The 23,129-nt window shown below is 46.7% G+C and overlaps 1 protein-coding gene across 4 annotated transcripts; it reads right to left on the bottom strand.

Annotated features, from left to right (window-relative positions):
• Window positions 1-213: 213 nt before the first annotated feature.
• cdc42bpb (CDC42 binding protein kinase beta (DMPK-like)) lies at window positions 214-22,994 on the bottom strand. Of its 4 annotated transcripts, XM_026308183.1 has the most exons (39): window positions 22,287-22,994; window positions 20,031-20,122; window positions 16,453-16,536; window positions 16,263-16,358; window positions 15,885-16,033; window positions 15,030-15,123; window positions 14,705-14,905; window positions 13,955-14,203; window positions 13,465-13,699; window positions 13,269-13,376; window positions 12,722-12,855; window positions 12,118-12,360; window positions 11,355-11,465; window positions 10,895-11,139; window positions 10,684-10,789; window positions 10,427-10,551; window positions 10,243-10,348; window positions 9,628-9,690; window positions 8,839-8,987; window positions 8,353-8,450; window positions 7,633-7,712; window positions 6,222-6,296; window positions 6,070-6,141; window positions 5,806-5,911; window positions 5,250-5,386; window positions 5,032-5,171; window positions 4,684-4,765; window positions 4,385-4,601; window positions 3,976-4,038; window positions 3,565-3,806; window positions 3,130-3,484; window positions 2,958-3,055; window positions 2,787-2,871; window positions 2,582-2,699; window positions 2,357-2,474; window positions 1,974-2,201; window positions 1,061-1,169; window positions 927-988; window positions 214-595 (listed from the first exon to the last, which is right to left on the bottom strand). In XM_026308183.1, exons 1-39 carry the CDS (start codon window positions 22,453-22,455, stop codon window positions 473-475), a joined length of 5,367 nt encoding a protein of 1,788 aa, XP_026163968.1. In that variant the 5' UTR covers window positions 22,456-22,994; the 3' UTR covers window positions 214-472. The 4 variants fall into 4 exon arrangements, with proteins under 4 accessions (XP_026163968.1, XP_026163969.1, XP_026163970.1 ...); XM_026308184.1 differs by lacking the exon at window positions 9,628-9,690; XM_026308185.1 differs by lacking the exon at window positions 1,974-2,201.
• Between the last annotated feature and the right edge of the window lie 135 nt (window positions 22,995-23,129).

The raw sequence follows: 23,129 nt of genomic DNA on the forward strand, positions 1-23,129 counted from the left end.
GATTAACAGGAAACATCATCACTGACACAAAATCAAAGATTATTTTTTTCCTACAGCAACAATAAAGATGATACTGTGCAACTTTAACAAAAATTCATTCATACAGTGTTTTTCCATCAGAGTGACACCTCTCGTCTGTCAAGAAGTTAGCCACGGTTAGCTCAGCGGCTAATGCCCGCTACAGCTCAAAAGAAAGTTATTTTTAATAAAGAAGAAGAAGAGGAAGTGATCGGTGCCACAGAACCCATCAGAATAAAGGTTAAAGGTCAAGCACACAGCAGCTGTCAGCAAGGAGCTGGGTTAAAACCAAAGGGTGGGGCTTCCCAGCAGGTAAATCCAACAAAATAAAAGCAGCAGGAAGCTTAAACTTGCCCTGCCACAATAAAATCCTCAATGTAAAATCTAAACACTCAGTCAGCGGCCCGCTTGCTTCATCCAGTCCTGCTCCCTCAGGTATCCAGGAGGTGGGGTCTCAGGGCTCAGAGTCCAGGCCATCCAGAGTGAGCTGGCTGCGGTGAGGGGAGTTAGGGCTGGGGGGGCTGCTGGGATTGGAGCTGTTGGAGGGGGTCGAGTGTTTGGTGGAGTCTGAGTCCGGCTGGGTGAGAGACATTGACAGCACATTGGGGTGGGGGGGAGAAGAGAGAGAGGTTTACTGTGAGCTGTAGTCCATTTCATCCAGACCAAAGTAAAACCTGATCCAGGTTTTTGGTTCTGGGCTGTTTCCCAGCAAGAACAGGTCCAAATATTTGAGAGATGGTTATAACCCCAGTCCTGGTTGTGGGTGGGGGTGGTCTCTGAAGGTTCTCCTTCATTTCTAAAACTGATCATTCATGTTTATATTAAATGGATATTAATTACAAATACACTAACATGATCAGTACCACTCCTTTAAAGGGACAGTACACAGTTTTAAATGTGTGCGTTACCTCACGGTCTAAGTCCTGGTCCGGTTCAGAGATGCTGCGAGTTGAGGCTCCACCTCCAAAATCTGAGCCAACAGAAAAAGATTATAGATGACATCACAACTGCAAAGGTGACATGAGTGTGCAAGTGTATTTACCTGAAGCTGTGCGGGTGATGTGTGTCTTAGCTCTCTGTTGCCGGGAGATAGTGGACAGGGGGCGAGACTTGTCTCTAAATGAGTCATCCTGAGAGGAAGGCATGACGCTCTGAGAACACACACAGACACACACAGACACACACGTGTTTTAAACACAGGCAGGAAGTTGGTTTTCACATGCCCCACCCACACAAACACATGATAGAGGGAGAGTGAATCACAGTGTGGAGGACCTGTCTGAGGTTAGCGCCCCCCTGTGGCCGCAGTGAAGTCCTGCTCACTCTAAGTGAAAGTCTCACATTTAACTTAGTTTCGGATCTACTGCAGCACTGAGGTGTATTTTAACAGAACTATCCTATTTAGGAGGTTTTCAGCAGCCTGGACTCATGGGATATGTAGTTCCAGAGAAAGCAGAGTTTTACAAATTACAGGCCCAGAGTAGTCCAGGTGGGTTTCAGTTTTTGATCTGTAATAGACTTTAAAATAAATTCTACAAACATGTCATTTTGTGAGGACTGGCAGACAAAAATGGCAATTGTATACATTTAACATTCACACTGATTTTACATCAAACAACTAATCAACAATCTGAGAAATCAGTGATTTCCCTCACACGCCACGTGCTCGCTCGCCACTTCCTCTTCTTACCAAATGCAACATGGCTGCTGCTGACTAATGCTGCATTCATGTCACATGTGGGTGCTGGAAATTTCCAGTTCTTGCTTTGTTACCAGGCTTCACACCAACTTCCGAGTTTTTAAATTATGATGATTTCTCTGACCTGGCATCTGCAACTGTTTGACCTTCACACCTGGACCACACCTGGACCCATAAAGAAGCTGACCAATGCAAACCAGCTGGGAGATGAGCGAGAGGGAAATGGGGTTAAGGACATAGAGAGAAGCTGGCCTACCCTTCCCATAGAGGAGGTGGAAGGAGAGGAGGAGGAGGAGGAAGGCTGCAGGAGACTCTGCTGGGAGGAAGAAGAGGAGGCATCTTTCTGCAAGAAGGCGCCAGCCGACACCGAAGTCATGTGATAGACGTGTTCAAAGTTGGAGGGGGGCGAGATGAGGGTGTGACGGGAGGAGGAAGAGGAGGGGGAAGGAGATGGGGAGGGGGAAAGGGAGGTGACATCACCAATCTGAACAATTGGGGCAGGGAGAAAGGTCAAATGGGGGAGGAGAAGAAAAGAAAGGGGGAGTCAGTGTGATGAACAGAGTTGTCAGATGGGGGAGGGAGGGGGGCAGGCAGGGGAGGAGGGCATGCTGCCAGGAAGTGACAGAGAGGAGCAGTTACCAGAGGGAGGTCCATCAGAACCTGCATCCCATCTCCTGGACCCATGTGGGCCACGTGGTTAAAGTTTGTTGGGTTAGAAATCATCCTAGACCTCAGCTCCGGGTCCCGCCGCATTTCCCTGGCAACCAGAGAATACGTCACATGACATGAGTAAACACAACTCATATATATCACTTTTATTGCTTTTTGCTGAGTCACTGGTTTGATTTTGTTTTGCTGATTCACCTCCTCTGCTGAAGTCGCTCCTCCTCAGGAACCTTGAAGAGGAACTTCCTCTTGCTGCGAGTTCGCATCATCAACTTCCTGCTGTGCTCTGACGTCTCCGGGATGGTGAGGTCTCCCTCTGAGGACAGACAGGTGGGAGACAGGTTCAGAGGTGTAGCAGTGTAGTAATGTCCAGATGTTTTTGTGGGTTTGGGTAACATGTTACCTGATGAGGTGTTGCTGAAGTAAATCAGACGTGGTGGTTCTGAACTCAGCAGGTTTAACGTCCCTTCAATATTCAGAGGTCTAATCTGGTGACAGAGACAGAACCTGGTTTTCAGCTCAACCTACACCGTGACTGGCTGGTTTCAGGCTGTGCTGTGCTGTGATTGGTTACCTTTCGGAGGGAGATGGTCTGGACCCACTCCGTAGTGTGAATGTCAAAGACATCGACTCCATATTCACTGTAGACTGTCAGGTGGGACGCATTAGAGCCTGACGACAAGAGGACAGGTTTTACATCTGTACACAGAGAACACAAGAGACCAGTTCTACTATGAATAACGTACTGCATGCAAGTGGTGATGAGGGCCACATCAGCTCCTGGGTTCGGGACCGGCGACCCTGTCCGTTTACGTAGATGCCGAGCTCGCTAAAGCAGAGCAGCAGCTCACTGGATCCGACCTCCAGGGCATGCAGGGCGTCCAGTGGTTGCTGTGCCAGGAAGGCCAGCGACGGGTCCGCTGGGCTCACGAGGCTGACGGGGGAAGACTCCCCCTGCAGGGCCAGCAGAGCAAAACCCGAAGGATAGCCGACACAGAGCCGCTCCTTCACCATACCTAACCACTGGACTATACCTGGCGCCTGGACCTCCCACAGCCTCTTATGGTGGGGCTTCAATCGGGTGATCTCATAGCACAGAACCTGAAGGGAACAAACAGAACCATCAGGAGAGGATCAGCAACACAGCAGTGGTTGTCCTGTTGGACTGTGCAGGTTCTGACCTGGCGTTTGACAGCAGCCAGCAGGCAGGCTGGGCCTCCAGGTCGAAGTACCCCTGTTGCCAGTGCCTGGCAGCCTTTGGTGTCTGCCAGTTTGATATCAAAGGCAGGCTCTGCACCCTCTAGGACCCCCCAGGGGTGAAGGTGAACGTGGCGATTCCGACCACAAAGCAGAGCAATAATCTTCTCCTTTGGGATCAAATCGATCTGATAAACCTTCTTACTATCGACCGCTCGCAGGATCACTGGAGATACAGACAGATGAGATTTATACTACACACAGAAAGTCATGATATTTCTAAAAACAGATGCTGTTTTAACTCAGTGAGCCTGTTGAGGAAAATATCATGATACAATATCAAACACTTTATCTGCTGCCGTGCCAACATGATTTTACTGTATCTGATCTCTCACCGTCTCTGGTGACCTCGACCACATACAGTCCATCTTCTGTGCCCAGAACGATCCTCTCCCGATCTGCAGAGAGGACATCACAGGAGAGCTTTACACACAAATAAAGATCCATCTGAGTAACCAGCACCTAAAAACAGCTCAGTGAAAGATAAAATATTTAAGCTGTCACAAATCCATCTTCAGAACCCCGAAAACCTGATAAATATTGAAAATAGACAATCCCTGAAAAACCTTTCCTAAATTCCTAAAATACCCCTTTCAGCCTGTGCAAAACATTCAACACAAAAGTCTCAACCCTAACCTAACCCTTGACAGCCTGCACTTTTATAAACGAGAGAATCTTCAGGTGTGAAACCGAACTCTGGTCTACTTCACTGTCAGTAGTTCTTGGCTGGTAGTAGTCACCTACCAAGCACTGCAGCAGACAGAGAGGTCTTGATGATAGGCAGCGAAGCGTCATAGGCTTCATGAAGAACGTGCACCTGCTGGCTCTTCAGCAGATTCTTGGTCAGGATGCTCTGCAGACCCTCCAGGATCAGAACCCACCTCTTCTTCTCCGCTTCACTCTCAGCCAGGACCAGCAGGGACACAGAGGAAAGCTGTGAACTCAGCTGTGATGACGTCACCTGATCATGAAAACAAAAACAACATACAAAATTCACCCTGCGGTCAAAGATCAACCAGGATCAGAGAGAGCGGGTTTCCTACCCTGAATATACAGGGGATGTCCTTCCTGGTGGCGTGGATCACATCTGATGACAAGACAGAACTGACAGAAAACTCCTCGTCTCTGAAACAGAAAAGACACCAAAATAGTGAAATATTCAAGGCTGTTTGACTACATAAGAAAAACCTTAAACTGAAAAGACCCAAACATTCAGGGCTACTTCATAGGACTACCCAAACCTTTACTAAACCACATGACCCCTACTGAAACTACCTGAAGCTTTTCAAGGCTACATAAACAACCTTCAACCTATCCACATCTTCTCAAGGCTAACTATACCTTCCACACCTCAAATCTACCTGACTGTTCCAGATAGGTGAGCAGGTTACCTGAGGTCCAGGACCAGACTGGCTGCCACCCCAGGCTGGGTGGACTTTCCCTCTGGAACGTCATAGAGAAACAGTTTACAGTCGGAGACCACGGCGAACGCTCGCTGCCAGCCCTTCTTCACCCCACTGGGCTTGGGGATCTGACAAAGACACTTGTGAGTACTGTGGAACTACTGAACTGAGTCACTGCTGCGTCAGGACACCCTCGACGGTCTTACCCTGATATAGCCCTTGTAGGCAGTGCCGATGCCTCTCTGCACATCGATGCCCTGTGGCCTCTTGGCCTGCTCTGCTGGGATTGGACAGACCAAGGGGGCGTGGTCTTTACAGGAAACATGGCAGATGAAGGAGCACACTGCAGAAAGACATAGACACTTAGACCGGGGAGGAACTGTCTTTTTGGGCCAAAACCCCCTGAACCCCGAAGCTGGTTTTCCACTTTCCAGTGTCTATTGTCAAGTCAAGTGGCTTTTATTGTCATTTCAACCATATACAGTTCAGTGCAGAGTCAAACAAAACAGCCTCCATGACCAAGAACGTATGGTATTAAACTTATGAACCCAGTCCCAATGCGAACCAATGAATTAGTGTCAGGCTGTCATCCGCAGCTCAGATGTGACTCTGTGCTCTGCTACCACCCATCATAACATACAGCAGAAACATCTAAGGGTGTGAACACATCGGTGAGCTCTGCTGTGTTCACGGCGAGTTTGGGGCATGTGGCCGCGCTTGGGGTGAGGTTGGGTGTGTGTTGGTGAGTTCAGTGTGTTGTACCTTCACAGGCGTATCCCTGTCTGATGAGTCCCACCATCAGCGAGGTGCAGTGAGTACACTGAGTCGGGCTGGAGAAGTTCTTGATGCTCAGCTGGTGAGCTTTGGGCTAAAAATCAAGTTTATTATGAAATGTTAACACTCAGCTAAAAATTCTGAGATGTTCACTGATGAATTACCAGCAGAAAAATCAAGATTAAAATGATTAAACATGACTATTATTTTGCCCCCGCAGGTAATGTCACACCTGGGAAACCCCTGGCATACCTTTGGCGTGCTTAGTCCTGAGCTATGGTAAGTGGGGGAGGGGCTCACAGAAACTGATGCTGCTGCAACTTCCTGTTGAAGAAAAGAGGACAGGACTGGGTCAGGTAAACAAACGTATATAACAGATTACAAACAATCTGTGTGACACTGACCTCCTGCTCAGAGGTGGTGGAAGGTGATGGGAGTGTCGTCTCTAATTTTTGGGGGGGGGAGTCAATGTCTGGGGTCTGCAGGTAAGAGAAAAATTGTGAAAAATCCCCAAACACCTGTTGTTGTGCAAGAGGAGAAGAAACAGAAACATCAGATAAATCAGGATGTTGACTGTTTTCATCACATTCATCTGGTTCATCAGGATGATGAGAACCTGCATCGTGTCCCGTTCACGCCATGTTAGAAAATATCCAGGTATTGTGACATGGGAGCTTCACTATTCAGAATACTCAGTATTATATCAGCAACAGACTGCAGCTGCTCAGGTCAGTAAATGGCCGCACTCTGTCGTACTCTGCTGATAAGTTGAACACATGGCTCGTAACTCTGATGGATGAGGATATTTTGTGTTTCAGGCAGTCGTGTGTGTGTGTGTTCATAACGTGAGGATGATGAAAATGCGATTTATTGGTCAGCAGTAGTTTATAGCTTAGTGTAATTTTTTTTAATGAACTGTTTTACATCTAAAATGTTATTTCCAGGTGAGAGCCGTATGATTCCTCTAACTGAAGGGAAACTACGTAAACTTTAGTTCTGCCTACGTCTGAAAAACATGAAGTGAAGGCTGCATTCGCTATTGCTAGAGCTAACTTCACTTACCACTGAGGTAAATACTACTGTAGTACTAGTAATGCAGTACTTCTGATACAGGACAGAAGTCGGTGATTATCAATGTAAAAATACAGAATGTGTTAAAACTGTGATACTGGAGCACGAAGTCCACGGGAAATGTCTTCATGTAAAAAGCAGACGGAAGATATGCTGCCTCCCCACCCCACATGATCCTGAGCTGATGATTGGTTGTCATGTGATGTTCCTGAGAGACAATCAAATCAGTTGTGGTTAAAGTTTACAGGTCAAAAGGTCACCACACTCCACAGGTGCACCCTGGTGTCTCACTATGACTAAATGCCATTAGCACAGAGCTAGCAGCTGTGACTCGTGTGTGATGAGGTGGAGCAAACTGACGCCTCAACATCACAGAGAAAGACAATTTCAGACATACCTAAGTGACATCATCATCATGTGACCTGCTGGTTCGTAACTGTGATTGGTTGAACGGTGAGACTTTTTTTTTTTTTTCATGTGTGCATTATAAGAATGCCTTTTACAGATCAGAAAGACTTCAAATGAAACTGTGTCAACATAAAAACAGCCCTGTGTCATAAAGGGTCATCAGGAGACATGGTTTAACCTCAAAGGGGTGTTTCCTGGTCCTTTTGGCTAAGATATTAACGTCTACAGCAAATTCAGCTTCAGTGTGTTAGTCTGGATGATGGCTGTGATCAGTTTAAAAACTTTTTAGACCCACATCATCAGACCCACATAGACACAGAGCGACATGTGACTCACTCTGAAGGTGAGGTCCGGAGCCAGAGGGGAGGTGTTGAAATATTCAAAGATGGAGTCCTGGAAGTCTGGAAGCTTCAACCCTGCAGAGAGAGAACAGGCAAAGTATGTGACATGTCACTGTTCTGACCTGAAGCATTTTTCTTTTGATGGACAATATGTCAGCTTAGCTTCAGCCAATAGTGACTGGATGCAAATACTCTTTATCACTAAGTTACTAGGCAGGACAGATTCATGAGCCTTCTGCCTCGACTAGGACAGGTTTGGATTTTGTCAAGTAGAACCCAGTCAAATACAAATACACAGCCCCAGTTCTGTGCAAAAATTAATTACAAGGTTTACATAAGTCTCAAGCAAAGCTTCAGCTGACCCCCAGGGCTAACTTCAGCTTCTATTATTGAGACATCTTACATGTTTATGTTCAACATGCAGCTGCACGCCAAGCTGCCCTTCCCTCTTTCTGCCGACACTGTCGAAATATTTGTTGTGTTGTGATCTGAGTTTTTCACTTGATGCAACAACACCCTCACGCTTGAGCCACAACACAGACTTGTGTTTACAGCCCAGACTGACAGTCATTAAGAAAAACCTGTCTTTGCTCGGCTGAAGGAAATGTAACTGCATCCAGGTCACTCCTGACTCCCAGCACAGTCTAACGCCTCCTGTGCAGATGTGAACACACAGCAAGCTATATGAAACCTGAGCGACTCCAGGAAGTCTTGCCTTTATCAGAGTGGGAGCGACTCTCCTCCATCTCCTTCTTCAGACTCTCCACCTGCTCCCCCATCTCCCTGTTCCTCTCCTCCGATTCCTTCAGTTTACTGCAGGCACACAGGTGAGACAGGTGAGGGAGAGGCTGACCTCAGAGAAATTCAGTTGGAATTATTTACTACAAAGATCAGACGTGTCCGACAGCTGAAGCTGAAAGGCAGTTTGCAGGACAAATCTAAATTACAGAATATAAACTCTATGTTTTGGTTCTGATTAGAGCTGCAGATACATATTCGATTCAGCTGCAGATGGTGTTTTAGTTTAGTAAAAAAATACCAAAAAACTGTAGAAAATCAACAACAAAAGCATGAAAACTTCAACAACAGCAAGTTACAAACAACATTTGTGAAATATTTTCTTCTAAATTATCTAATTTATAATAAAAGTGCAATGAATCCATCAGTAATCAATAATTGGCCTGTCAGTGGGACCTCTGACCTCTCCAGGCTGATGTTGGCAGCTTTGACTTTGCGCAGCTCATCCTGAACCAGCTGCTTGGCTCTGATCTCAGCGTCCAGAGCCGACTGGAGCTCGAGTCGAGCCGACATGTCCAATTTCTGACTGCGACGCACCTTCCAAAGGGGGTCCTGATGGGGGGAGGACAGAGGAGGGACAGTCAGCGTTATTAGTGCAGAGTATTTAACCGTTTTAAACAGGGGTTGGCCCCGACCACACAGTGTTACCATAGCAACAACACTGATTTACACATCTCTGTAGTGACAATAACAAATGGCGCTGCCCAAACAAAGCCATGTGACCACCTATTCCTGATGAATGATGTCTGTGCTGCTGGGTGATAGGACATCATCATATGACATCATGCCATGCTTCCTCCCTTGACTATAGGGCCTGATCCTAGACTTCCTCAAGGTCTACTGGGGATAACCTGAACCACCTCAAGACACCTGGACCCCTTCGTCTGAGTTACCATCCGAGTGCACGAACAAAAACCACTAATGCAGGGTCAAGAACACCTCTTTCAAAGTTTACTGGACCCCTTGTTGGTTCTGGACCTCACTCAGACCCCACAGCCCTGCCACACACAGAGAAACTACCATAAACGGTCCAAGGGCACCACTGGAGCCCTCTCGAGGACCCTGTAATTAACTGAAGGCTAATTTTAAGTGGCAGATATATTCAAGCCAATATGGTTAGGCCATGCAAGCTTATTAAACCATGCCCATGAATGAATCCTGATTGGCTTGAAGCATGACTGACATCACTCACCCTCCTGTCTCCACCAATTGGAGGCCAGGGCTTCCTAGGGGGTGTGGCCACTTCTGACTCCGGCTGAGATGACAAGTTAAAATCAACACAAAGGTCACCCAGACAGAAGAGAACAGACTGAAGTACAGACAGATGAGACAGAACAAAACAGAACAGAGAAACAGTGAAGTACAGACAGAACAACAGACAAGACTTTCTGCATGTGAAGCAGACAAATGAGCAGAAAGTCTTGTTAGTGACACACCTGAACAGGTGGAACAATACACAAAAACTGGAAACTGTCAGACAGGAAGGGAGCCAGTGTGTACCTGAGTACCTGGTATACTTCCTCTACCTCTTTCACAACAAAGGCCTTGCAGTTGTTGCATTATCACAGTAAGGACAAATCAGGTAACAGAAATGGTGAGCTGGTTCAAAATCCAGGACACTGACTAGTTTGTGGGTCATGTGACTTCACAAAGCAAACTGAACACTTTTTCCAGGACAACTCAATATTTTCCAGAACTTTTCTGGCTTTTTTGTAACTTTTCTGTTACTCTCTCTTCTCCAGAAATCAGGATTCTGGTTCTATACTGGTTCTGTGTGGATGTGTGAGTGTTGTAGTGTTTGTGTTACCAGAGGTCTGGTTCCCAGGCTGGAGCTGCGCAGTGTTTCCAGCTCCTCTGTCATCTTGGTGGCCAGAGCCTGAAGGTAGCCTCGAGCATCCTTCTCATCGCTCACCCTGAATACAACAGACACATTAGACACAGACCTGGACCACAAACCTGGACCAAAGAGCCACTGGTTCAGTCCAACTCACCACTGGATAATCTCTGCAATCTGAGCCTCCCAGTGAGCCACACTCTCCTTCTTAGACGACAAATCCTGGACATTGTCCTCCAGTTGCCGATTCTGAGCCGTCAACTTATCCACAAATGAACACAGCTGGCAGGACAGGAATACAACTCTTAGTACCCAAACCAGTACAGACACAGTAGCAGTACTACAACAGGAGCCCTGTAGTAGAAGCACCACTGTAGTATTAATGTTACTGCAGTACAGGTGTTACTGCGTCACCTTGTCTGTCTCAGACGTCAGTTTGCGATTTTCTTCTGTCAGCAGGTTTTTCTCTCTTTCATATTTCTCCTTCAGAGCTGTAATGGCCTCGTCCATCTCTGTTTGTCTACAGAGGGACATACAGAAACCTGGTTCAGGACTGACCTGCCCCTCTTGCTGACCTGGATCAGGACTATCACGTGCCTCTTTACAAATGTGGCTCAGGACTCACCTGTCTCTCTTGGCCTTGTCCAGCTTGTCTCTGAGCTGCAGCAGTTCCTTGTTGACAGCGAGCTGTGCCCCCTCAGACTCATGCAAGTCTTTGCGGAGGTTTTTGATCTCGGAGGAGTGGGCGGAGTCTCTCCTCAGCAGCTCCTCCTCGTAGAACAGGACCTTTTTATCAAGCTCCGCTTTCAGACGAGACAGCTCCTGCTGGGACTCTGACCCTCCTGCTGCTGCTCCCCGACCCTGCTGAGACTGAGACCAGGACCACAACCATGATGACCCTGCTGGGTGTGGGTTTGTGAATCTGTCTTTCGGAGGACCAGTTTCAGTTTTGTGATAGCAATAGGAACATGGATTGGTACCATTTTCACGAGCAGTAAAAATAAAAACCTGATTTCCGAACATTCAGGATTAAGTTTAGTTCAGGGTTAGCGCAGCAGTACAAACACATCTGTATGACCTCTGACCTTTAGGCTCTGCAGCTCTGTCTCCAGTTGTTTGGAGTAAACCTCACTGTGCTCCCTCAGCTTCCTCTCCTTTGACGCCTCGGCCCTGGCATCGTCCAGTTGAGCCTCCAGCTGAGAAACACAGGTCCTTAAATTAATGCTTTTATTGTGAAGCTGCCTCCTGCCTGTGCGTTGAGTGCAGATTGGCTCTTATCTAAAAACCCCGGACAGACACAACGTCATGGTGAAATAACAGAAATCATCCTGTCCAGCAGAACAGGAGGCATGGAGGCCTGCAGGGCTCATATGGCAGAAACAGGACAATTTTCGCCCTGCTGTGTGGGTGCGGACCATAAATTCAACACTGGTTTCAAGGCTGATCTGAGACATGCTCCCTGAATATTCAGCTGATAAAATAAAATGGGGATTTTAAGTGCAGACACTGATCAGGTGTCAACACTGAATAAACTAACTGAGCTCCTTCTGTTGGGTTTAAAATATCTGATAGTGTTTATCACCCTCAGGTGGAGAACAAAAGAACTAAACCTGTCTACACTCCTCCCTGTGGTATGTAATCTCTTATTTTGTCTTTTATTTTACTCCTGTTTGTGTTTTTGTTGAGACCTCAGAAGTCTGGACCTTAATTTCTAAACCTTTTTTAATCTTTATCAGCATAAAACAAACAAATGAGCTGAGGTTGACCTTCCTGCTTTTTTCAGACCTTTCCAACACATTAGACAGTTGTCATCCCTCTTCTATATGGCACTCCATCCCTCATCCTCACCTCCTTGCGGTTCTTCTCAGTTTTGCGGATCTCCTGTCTAATGGCGTCCAGTTTCTGGAGGAGGGAGTCCATCTCCTCCTCCTTATCGCGGAGCTGACGGGACAGACGTTGTTTGGAGGAGCGGAGCTCGGCCATCCTCTCCGACAGCTCTGAGAACTCCTGCAGGGCCAGCTTCCTCTGAGAGTGTGCTTCCTTCAGCTCCTTTGTCTGACTCCTCAGACGCTCCAGAGACTCTGAGAGCTGCTGCTCACACAGGGAGAACGTGTTTCAGTGAACAGGTGCAGACTGTGTGCCCCAGTGTAATGACTGGTACCAGTAATGTTCAACATAACGTTCAATTAGGATCTGATCAGTTTGAGAAACAGATGATGCTCTCAGGTTCTCAAGCAGAGCAGGAGCAAAGCTTTTTAGAAGATTTTATTTAGTTGGTTGAACAGGCTGTAACGGCTGCATCCAATAAAATAAAAGTTTTTGATTTATCTACCCAAACTACATCATCTTTCTCAGTGTGTCTGTTTGAAGTTTCTATATCTGAAAACCTGATACAACTATATGGATCCACTAAGGGCCCAGACCGGTGAACAGTGTCAGTAATGTCAGGTACCTTGTGGATGTCGTCCTTCTCCTGTCTCAGGGTCTTCACCTGCTTCTCCAGCGTCTTCAGTTTGGAAGTGGAGCTCTCGTAGTCCTGTCTGAGTGTGACCGCCTCCTCCAGCTGGTGCTCCAGCCTATCAGAGTCTACAACAGGTGTCTATTTAGGACTGGAAATACTGTTTATTTCTACAACTGCTAAATCTACTGTTCTCTACAGTAATGGCTGTACTAATACTTTTGGTGCTAAATTGCTGTGGATATCACTGCTGCCATATGCTGTGATACTACTGGGGTTATAATGTACTCCAAAAGTACTCATACTAATATACTTTTCTAGTACTGCTACTTTTACTAAAATTTATATTACCACAACTGCACTATTACTACTACTACTACCAGTAGCAGTGCACACTGCTGATAGTACTCAACTGAACTGTTACTACACCCACAGAATTTTTTGTTTGCACTTTAACAAAGTGTGATACGATTACACCTGTTGCTACTGCTAATTGAAGTATTTCTGCTGAGATGTGCATTGATATTACTCCTCCTCCGACCTGCCAGCTTCTTCTTGAGGCGTTCAATCTCCTCGTTCAGCTTCTTGATCTCTCTGTCTCGGGTCAGAGTTCCTCCTCGAGCTGGAGCCTGCAGGGCCTGAGTTGACTCTGCAGGAACACAAAGGTCAGAAGTCAGACTACTGTGAAGAAAAGTACTGGAATGTGCAAATATTTAAATCATCTGCCTCAGTCTCACCCTGTAGTTTACGGTTCAGCTCCTGCTTCTCCTGCTCCAATCGACGGATCCTTCTCTCAAACGCCTCCACCTCCTGCCCTCCTGCTCCTCCCCCAACCTCCTCCTGACGAAGGCTGAGCCCCACGCGGCTGGGAGAGCCACGGTCAGAGAAGCAGCTGTCAGTGGTGTAGGTGAAGCCGACGAAGGGAAGGTGCTGACCAGTGAAACCAGTGTGGGACATTGGAGGGCTGATGTCCTGTCAGAAAAACACAGTCAGACTGGAGGACATCTTTACACAGGACAAACCCAGAGGCAGGATCAGACAGACTAGAGGCAGGACCAAAAACAGGTCAGGGCACAGACAATGATATGAGTATAATTTTAGGTTCTAAAAACAAAGCTCAGCAGGAGCTAAACTGACTAGTCTATAATGGGAACTCTAGTAGGATGTGACTTTCTAAATGGCTTTTGATCGGTATTTTGTTTTCCTGTACTGGAGTACTGTCCTCACCGGGTTCTTGAGGACATCATCATCTACATCAAAGTTGGAAGTGTCAGTGGGTGAGGACACATCTGGGATGTAGGGCGCCTCAGCAGTCCGGATGTTGTCCCAGTCAATCCCGCTAAAGAACGGGTGGTTCTTGAAGTCCAAGATTCCATTTAGACCAAGCCTGCGTTCCCTGGAGCACAGCAGCCGCTGGATCAGATCCTTGGCCTCTTCAGATACGTCAGTCACATGGGAGGGGAACTGGAAACGCTCCTGGAAACCAAAATAAAGCACTGAGGCCTTCAGCAGGACTAATGAGGACAGAGGAAGGAGGCGAGACAGGCAGAGCGACAGGCAGGAGGATAACGAGACAGAAAGGCAGAGCAGGACATCCGTCCACCAAGGGACTGGTTCAGATTTAGAAAAGAGGAAGTAGGACGAGAGTCTGGAGACAAACAGATAACCTGGAAAGAGCAGCAGAGGAAGAACTGAAACAGGGAGCGACACACTTCATGCAGCTGATTTCAAAGGACAGAAGCCGGAGGACAGAGCAGTTTTCTGGTTTGTTGTCTGATAAATAAATTATGTTCAGTTCACTTTTCACATGTTCAAAACAAGATAAATCTGCCTCTTTATGTCCAAGGTAGTACTCTTTTTAAAAACTGGATGAACAAAACTCACAGAATAAATATTCAGACCTGAAACTGCCAGTGAGATTTTAAACTGAATCCTAATTAAATCCACAGAGACTGAGCAGGTCCTGGTGTTTCTGACCTCGTGGTTCATGATCTTGCCGTAGGTTTCCACCAACGACTCGGCATAGAACGGTGTTTCTCCATACAGCATCTCATACATACAGACCCCCAGAGACCACCAGTCACACTCCGGTCCATAGCGGCCCATCCCGTCCTCCATTGCCTGCAGGATCTCTGGGGAGATGTAGTCTGGAGTGCCCACTGCCACAGAGGACTGGACCTGCACCAACAGAGAGGGGTCCTTTAATCTGTCACTGAAGAATTAGACTAGACCCACACATCTGTTAACAGATCCCAGTGTAAAAACCTAAACCCTGTTCACTATCAAAGTGTCTGTGTGTTACCGTGCCGTCCTCCATCATGCGGAGACAGGATCCGAAGTCTGCGAGACGGATGTGTCCGTTAACGTCTAGCAGGACGTTGTCTGGTTTAATGTCTCTGTAAAAGAAAAAAAAAGTTCCAATTCATTGAAGAATTACCAACATATTCGAATTATAAGCAGATTCCTAATTGTCCATCAGCTCTGTGCAGAATCCATCAACAGATACAAACATCCAGTTACTCACACCTGTAACAGTCAATGTTAGCTTGACCTTTGATCAGGGTCATGTCAGGTCACCCTCATGCTTCAGATTTATGCTTCCACCTCAGTGGTCAAGGTTGTTAGCAGGATACATGGACTAAAAAGTGCATTTGTTAATCAACCCTTCCCTAAGCTGATTTTATCTACATGGACACTGCACTTCCACCTGTGTGGCAGTGGAGACCTGATAGTCAGTCATCCTCACTGACATAAACCAAGTGCCCTGACAATACAAGTAATACGGCTGTATTAGACTGAATACCTGAGCATTATCAAGGCTCTGAGAACAAACGCTGCAGACTGACAGGAAAAGAACATGGCTGAGGTCACTTTCTGCACAGGAAGGAAGGTGGAGGCAGAGCGAGCTGGACAGGATATAACTACATTTCTCAGAGGACACTGCTGCCAGGAAGAAACAGCTTCCTGTGACACATGGCAGAGGAAATGTGTCACATGATTCACTGACAAAGTCTCAGTCTGTGTTTGTAGTTTACAGCTATGTAGTGCTATTTCCATGGCAACCAGAGACGGTGGACACAACACCTGTCTGACAGCACCTCAACAGCAGCCACTATATTCACATCAGTATAACCAGTTTAACCAGTGCAACCAGTACCTGTGGATGTAGTGCTGCTGGTGGATGGAGTGGATGGCGAGCACCATCTCTGCGACGTAGAACTTGGCCATGTCCTCGGGAAGACGATCCTCAAACTTACTGAGCAGAGTCAACAGGTCTCCACCCACGTAATAATCCATGACCAGGTACTGAAGTACAACACATTACTACCATCATCACCAAGTACTGCAGTACAATAAATCAAAATAAAAGATGAGTAACAGTTATCAATATCAGGGCCCAGACCAGCAGGGGCAATTGTGCCATTAATAAAACCAGCACCAGTGAACCACAGATTGAACCATTACTAAAACCAGTGACAGTATTGGTAATAACAGTAACAGCACAAGTAGGACCAGTAGTAGTAGTAGTACTAACCAGGTAGTTGTCATCCTGGAAGGCGTAGTGCAGAGTTGTGATCCACTGACTGTCTCCTTTGACCAGTACGTCTCGCTCCTCACGGAAACACGCCGTCTGTACAGAGGACACGTTTACTTGATACACACACAAACCACAGCTTCAGTGCACGGCTTAGATCGACCATGACGACGATGACTATGAAGCCCACCTCAGCTCTCTTTAACATCTCCCACTTGTTGAGGATCTTCATGGCGTAAACCCTCTCAGTGCGTTTCATTTTCACCACAGCAACCTAAGAGAGAGGGGCGAGAGACATTAACACTGCACACAGAGAGGGAGTGCTGAAAACAGGATGAACCAGACCAAAACTTAGGTTAAACCTAGGTTCAACCACTAACAACAGACTGAAATCAAGCCTAAAATGTCTCTGGATGTTTCATGCCGGTGGTCGAGCTGGATCTCTTTTCCAGCCCTCCATGCAGGAGCTACTGAATCCTGTTTCCAGTGTTTCAGTAAGTCCAATTTAAACTACAGGTGTGAGATGCTGACTTAACAGCTTTTGGTTCCCCAGAGGAAATAAACTCATGGGAATGACGTGCAAACAAGCAGAGGAATCTGCTGTTAGACACCTGAGGTTCCACGCTGTCATGGGTGACCAATGACACATGACAATACACATCCCAACTACATGGCTGACCTGGGTCCTGGTGAACCAGGTTTACCAGGTGATTTCAGCTGGAGAAATCACAGCAGAACTGTGATTGGAAACTGGTGTGACAGGTATGAGCAAGAATTTGATTGTCTACATAAAAACAAATAAACTTATAGGCCATTTACTGTCAGAATTCAGTGGAAAACATTTTGGATCCTATGTCTGCACCATCTCCAGGTAAAACATGTTAGAAGATGTTCCAACAGGTATGTGCACTCGAGATCTGGTTGGCTGATAACAAAGCACCTCCAGAGCTGGTTTACCTGACCACAGTCAGACTCTCTCATGTGGCTGTTTTGATCTGAAATACCTGTGAGATCCACCCATGTACAGGGCTCCACCCTCAGAGATCAGAATAACCCCTTAGCTGTTACTGGATACCCTGAATCTGTCCCTAAACATTAACTTGAACCCAAACCTGTATCTGTAACTTTACCTGAACTTTTACTTAGGGTGGATCTGGACTTGAAGCAGATCTCAGTATTTCTGTGTTTTTGAGGACCAGGCTGAGTCCTGACAGGTACAGGAACACACCTCAGGGTGTGTAAGTGTTTATATCCTGAGGCAGCGGGCAGGTGTGGCTCTGACACACCTTTCCTCTGGTATGTGGACAATGTGTCCACACAGACAACAATGGCGAGGAAAGGCTCGCAGACCAGTAACACCCAACAAACTTCATTACCCAGAAAACCACTGTGAAATACAGCTGTGCTTGTAAACACAGCTGTATTTCTGTCTCTATGAAGACCAAATCACACAGTGAAGATGTTCATGTGGTCCTATCTGATTTGGTTTCTGTCAACAGCACATCACAGAACAGACAGAGCTGAACAATATCACGACAATCACAAATCACTAAACTCTGCTTCACAGATCTGGAGGCTTAATTAAAGGCTGATCCACATCTCCTGTTCTGTCCCTCTGCACTTCCGAAGCCCTCCTAGTTTAGGCTAAGCTAATATTAAACAGATCTGACCCTCGCCTGGTTCTTCTACAGGGGCGATGGTTCCTGACTGTAACACAGGTTTAGTGTGAAGTCACATTGCAAATCAGTTCAGAGCTGAACAAACAGACCTCTCTCTCTCCTTATATAGACACGTGCCGACTCACTCAGTGTTTCTCCAACACTCTCATACCCGGATCTTTCAGTTGTGGGAACCTATTGTCCACATGGTCCCAGATATAATCTGTCAACATGTACCAGTGCAGGAGCCCCGACCACATGAGCAACAAACACTAACCATACATTTTTTAGTATAGGACCCACACCAGTCAGAACCCAAGCAGTTTTGTGCTGATCCACCCAGTCCAGCATAAGATTTCCTAGCTGGGAGAGACAGGTAGAAAACCCAGCAGATGTGACCAGAGGTCATAACATGGTCTGTTATTACCAATTCCATCGATTTACTGACCTTTGTATCACAACACCTGCCTGTCTCCAGCTGTCTGTAACAGTGATTCCTAATATCATCATCAGTCTTTAAACATGACACGGACAAACAGCAGAAAAGGAAGGACTGGCCAGTTAAACAAAACTAACTGTGTCTGAGATTCAGTCCACAGTTACACATAAGGATCATTACACATTAGCTAAACAACAGAGGTGACAGCTACTGCTGGAAGTGTCAAAAACAAGCAGGGTCTTCTTTTGCTTTTCCTTTTACCAAAACCAGAAATGAAAAGTTTTGGAGTGGTTACAGTAAGCACTGCTTCTGATGAGGAGACTGGTCTGTCCACCCAGCAGGGAAATTCAACACTGATATGGACTTGAACAGGCAGGTTTTTACTGATCTTTGACACTGGAAGAGTCAGACAGACTGGTTAAAATTAATGACAGTGACTCTCTATTCACAAGTAATAAGAACCACCAAGTTTTCATACGATGTTTCAAGTATATTAAGAACAAAACAGAATAAATTCCTACCATATTTAATAATGAAAGGTGTTATATGTTGGTAGTATTTATACTGATGTTTGTCTGTTTTTCCCCTCTTATTTACTTGAATTACATCCGGTTGGTGAGCAGACAGGTTAGTTTTGTTCTCTTCTATGGTGAATGATGTGCAGAAGTGAATGCAACAGAAGTAAAAACCACAGAACTAAATTAAAAACAAAGACAAAAATTCAAGACTCAAAAATTTCCTAAAGATGTGAGGGAAGTGATATTAGTATTTTATAGACTAAAAACACCAGCTGTTAAAAAATAGCCTGTATTTAACCTGCAGAACTGCATTAGTCTGTAACATACAGCTGATTCTAACACAAACCCACTACACAGATGTGTACAGATGTTGATCTGCACTACATTGTGCAGCTGCTGCTGATGTCATCACACAGCTGGACATTTAACATGGAGGCTAATGTTGCTGTGGCAGAGCTTGACTAGTCTGCACAGAAACCAGTCCAACAGGAGCCAGACCAGGGTTCAGGTTTCTGACTATGATTCTCTAAGGGGCATGACTGGACATTAACCTTGATATAATAACCAGTATCATAACTGATAACTGGAACACTAACCCTGCTAACTGGAACACTAACCCCTGCTAACTTGCACGCTACCCATTACCTGGTATACTAACCCTGGTAACTGGCACATTTACCCTGGTAACTTGCACACTAGCCATTACCTAGTATACTAACCCTGATAACTAGTAGTAACCCTGATAACTAGTAGTAACCCTGATAACTAGTACCGAGACTGGATTAGCTCCACTCCAACGCGTTACTGTGAAATAAGGAAAACGCTGCTGATCACGGTTTCCTGTTCACCTTTGACTTCCTGTGTTTTCCTGGAAGCTGAGCTGCTCTGCACCACTTCCTGTTTTTACTGAGATTTTCCCTGTTTCCCCCCCTAAGGATGGTGGGGGGGGGGGGGTGAAGAGCAATGGGAGTCCTCTCAGATGATAAAGACCAGTCTGCCGTTTCACCCGATGCCTTCACTGAACTCATGTTTGCCTGAAGTTCAGACTAACACTGGTCTTTATTAAACCTGAGTATGTAGACGTTGCTTGCAAAGTTCAGAAGAATCCCTTTGATCCAGTGTGGAGGGGTCAGAGGTCACCACGAAGTCTTACCTCTCCAAAAGCTCCTCGTCCTATCACCTTGAGCATCTCGAAGTCATCCCTGTGCAGCCGCATCTCCTTCACTGTGGTGGTGAACGGCTTCACTGAGGAGGCAGCAAACACACACAGTCAGAAGAGTCATGGTGCAGTTAAAGAGCATTAGACTACAGATTGTACAGTGGCTGATGAAACTGAAGCTGAACACACTGATTGACTCGGACCAGAACTGGGCTGACACTGTCGGTGGTTCTGCAGCGCTGAAACAGAAACCAACATCATTTTTTATCTCCTCTGTACTGGGGGAGTCTGCGGGGACCCTGCAGACCGTCAACTCTTTATTCAGTTTCTATTTTATTTATGAATTTATCTGCTCTGGGCTCATTTATCACACACATGAACACAGAGCAGGATTTAGAGCTGCTCCTCATTAGAAACTAATCAATACAGGAAGTGATCAGTGGACGATTCTCTGAGCTGTTAGCTGACACTGGTACCCCCCTGCCGAAAGTCAGGACGGACACAGGTCAAGTACACATCAGTCCTCCCTGCAAGTTTATGTTCTTCCTTCCGAAACCTGTGCAGGTTTTATCATGTCTTCATTCCACAGACGCCGAACAAGAGCTACAGAAGGATTTAAAGACAACCACAGACTGAACCAGGTCTCCACCCGGTGTTGAGCAGGGACCAGAGTCGGGTCCAAATTCTGCTCTGTCTAATCAGGTCAGGACAGGTCTGGTTTTACTACTGTGGATCTCCGGTGTGCGTGTGCCAGAGTCCAGATTCTGAGTGGTTCTGAGTTTAAAGTGTGAAGTGAAAATTGCAGCTCAGCTGATTTTTGTTCTGACTGAAACTTATTTTAGGACAACCAGTCGCTGCACGGTTTAAAACTGACAGGTTCGGACATCACCCACTCAGCTGCAGAAAGTTAATTGTTGGTTTATTAGAACCATTTTCTGTTCTCTGCTGATATCCCCCTCACGTTGTCCCATCTAATACCTACAATGTGACAGAAAACATTCAAATCAGCCTAAAAAAGAACAATTAGTGCAGCTGCAGGGGCTTTGACCGCAAACCAAATCAGAAACCACATCAGAGAAGCAGCTTCTTCTTCTTCTGGGTTCACACCAGTTTCAGTTCCTCCTGACAAACTCATAAAACCTCTATCCGCCCTCAGACCTTTTACAGGACACGGTGGAAGTCCTCAATCATCTCAAAGAGCTCCCAGAACCTGAGAACCCTCCCTGAAGTGTCCTATTTAGAGTCAGCATTAATACACACTGACCTCTGATCAATCAGACACTTCTGGAGGTGATCAGGATCAGCATCCAGACTCATTAGGCTCCAAAGAACATTGAGACACAGCAAACCCAAAGTCGAACAAGCAAACAAACATGGTCGATGGGCTGAAACACTCCAAAGTCAACAAAACACCTAAAGTCCAGTGTAAACTGGTGTGACTGCAAACACACTGACAAAAACCAGGACTGCAGGATTCTGTGCCCCACAGTGACGGATCACATCTTTAAATATCTTACTGGTACCAATGTGGCAAAAAAAAAAAAAAAAAAAAAAACATTGAACAGAAGCATGAACAGCTCTTTCCTGCCAGACTGTTAGGCTCACCTGTTCTCAGGTCAGAGGCCAAACCTGCAGGGTGGACAGATATGCTAGCACCTTTAAATATCCTGGGAACAGCACATGGACCAAGTCATGCACCTGCACCTCATCCTACAGACCCTGTATGTTTAGCTTTCATTTAGATGTAATTCTTCCTAAGTCTCTCTCATTCAGAACCCATAACCCTACCCTGGAATCTCTTGAGGAACATTGACACCACAAAACATCCTTATTAGAACATCTTCATAGACCCCTGAACCTCCATGACATGAGCCTTGAATTTCCCTACAGCCCAAAAGCACCCCAAACCTTGATGGAACCCTCTGAATCCTATTTCATGATTTTCATGGATCACTAAACCTTACTGAAACTACCAAGTCCTTCTTCGGGACGAATACCCCCAAGTGCTTTTTTGAACCCCTCTTTCAAGGAACCCCTAAAAGATCTTTCATGGTTCCTCGTGGATGCCCAAACAAATTCCAGGAACCTCTAAAAGGTCCTTGAGCCTCCCTGGAATTCACCTCACCCTCTGGATCGCCAGAGAACCGCCAGGCACTCCGCACTAACCCCTGAGGGTCCCGGGACCTTCTGCATGGTGTTTATGGGTGTAAAGGACTAAGCCCTGGTACGGGGCCTGTTCCAGGGTCTTACCCCATTCCAGGAATTCGGTGATGTGCTTCTCCCTCTTCAGCGGGGAGCTGGACCACTCGGTGTACAGGCAGAGCAGCAGGTCCAGCAGCGTCTCCACGCTCAGGCTGCCCGACGCCTTCCGCTCCAGCAGCAGCTCCTCCAGACGCTTCAGACGGACCTGAGCCGACATCCTGACCCAGGACGTTCCCCCGCCGCTCCCGCTGACACTGCGACAACCCCCGCCGTGCAGTTCGAGTGTAAGCCGCCGCCGAGGCTCCGCTTCCTGCCGAGTCGTGCCGAGCCCTGCTAACCGCAGCTAGCTCGTTAGCTCCGGGAAAACATTCCCGACATTTCGAGCAGTCTGGGTGTCGGTGTGTCTCCGCCGGTTACCGTCGCTCCGTCGTGTCCTGAGACGTTCAGCCTGCGGGCCCGGGTCCGTCCCTGCTCCACATCAGCTTTAATCCCGGGAAATCTGGACTTTCCTCTCCGGAATCGGGACGTCGGTCAGACCGTCGACTCTCAGGTTGGCCGCCGCTGTTCCATGTATCAGCGCGGTGACAGGTCCGGAAGCCCCGGGACCGGCTCGACTGGAACCAAAATGTCCGTTAGCACCGACAGCGAGCGCGTTGGGGGATTAGAGAAGCTTTTTCGGTAGTTTGAGGCGGGCTGCCGGTGTGGCCGATCACTGGGAATATGGCTGAATCCAGATCAGCTCCTCTACGGAAAGCTGCGGCCCGTCATCACGTTTCCTGTTACAGAGTTTCACAATAAAACACCGCACGTTCACACTGAAGCTTGTATTTCAAATAACTTAGGTCATTTTGTCATTACATTTAAAATAGCAGTGATTTAACTCAAAACTAA

The sequence above is a fragment of the Mastacembelus armatus genome, unplaced genomic scaffold (genome assembly GCF_900324485.2).
Source record: "Mastacembelus armatus unplaced genomic scaffold, fMasArm1.2, whole genome shotgun sequence".
In the NCBI taxonomy this organism is placed as follows: Eukaryota; Metazoa; Chordata; class Actinopteri; order Synbranchiformes; family Mastacembelidae; genus Mastacembelus; species Mastacembelus armatus.

What these genes read in the sequence shown, in the direction of transcription:
- cdc42bpb (XM_026308183.1), bottom strand. Translation starts at nt 22,455, where the DNA reads ATGTCGGCTCAGGTCCGTCTGAAGCGTCTGGAGGAGCTGCTGCTGGAG. An exon ending in GCTGAACCGTAAACTACAGG is followed by an intron (nt 13,377 to 13,464) that starts GTGAGACTGAGG and finishes GTGTTCCTGCAG; the next exon opens with AGTCAACTCAGGCCCTGCAG. An exon ending in TGGCTGCTGTCAAACGCCAG is followed by an intron (nt 3,485 to 3,564) that starts GTCAGAACCTGC and finishes TGTTCCCTTCAG; the next exon opens with GTTCTGTGCTATGAGATCAC.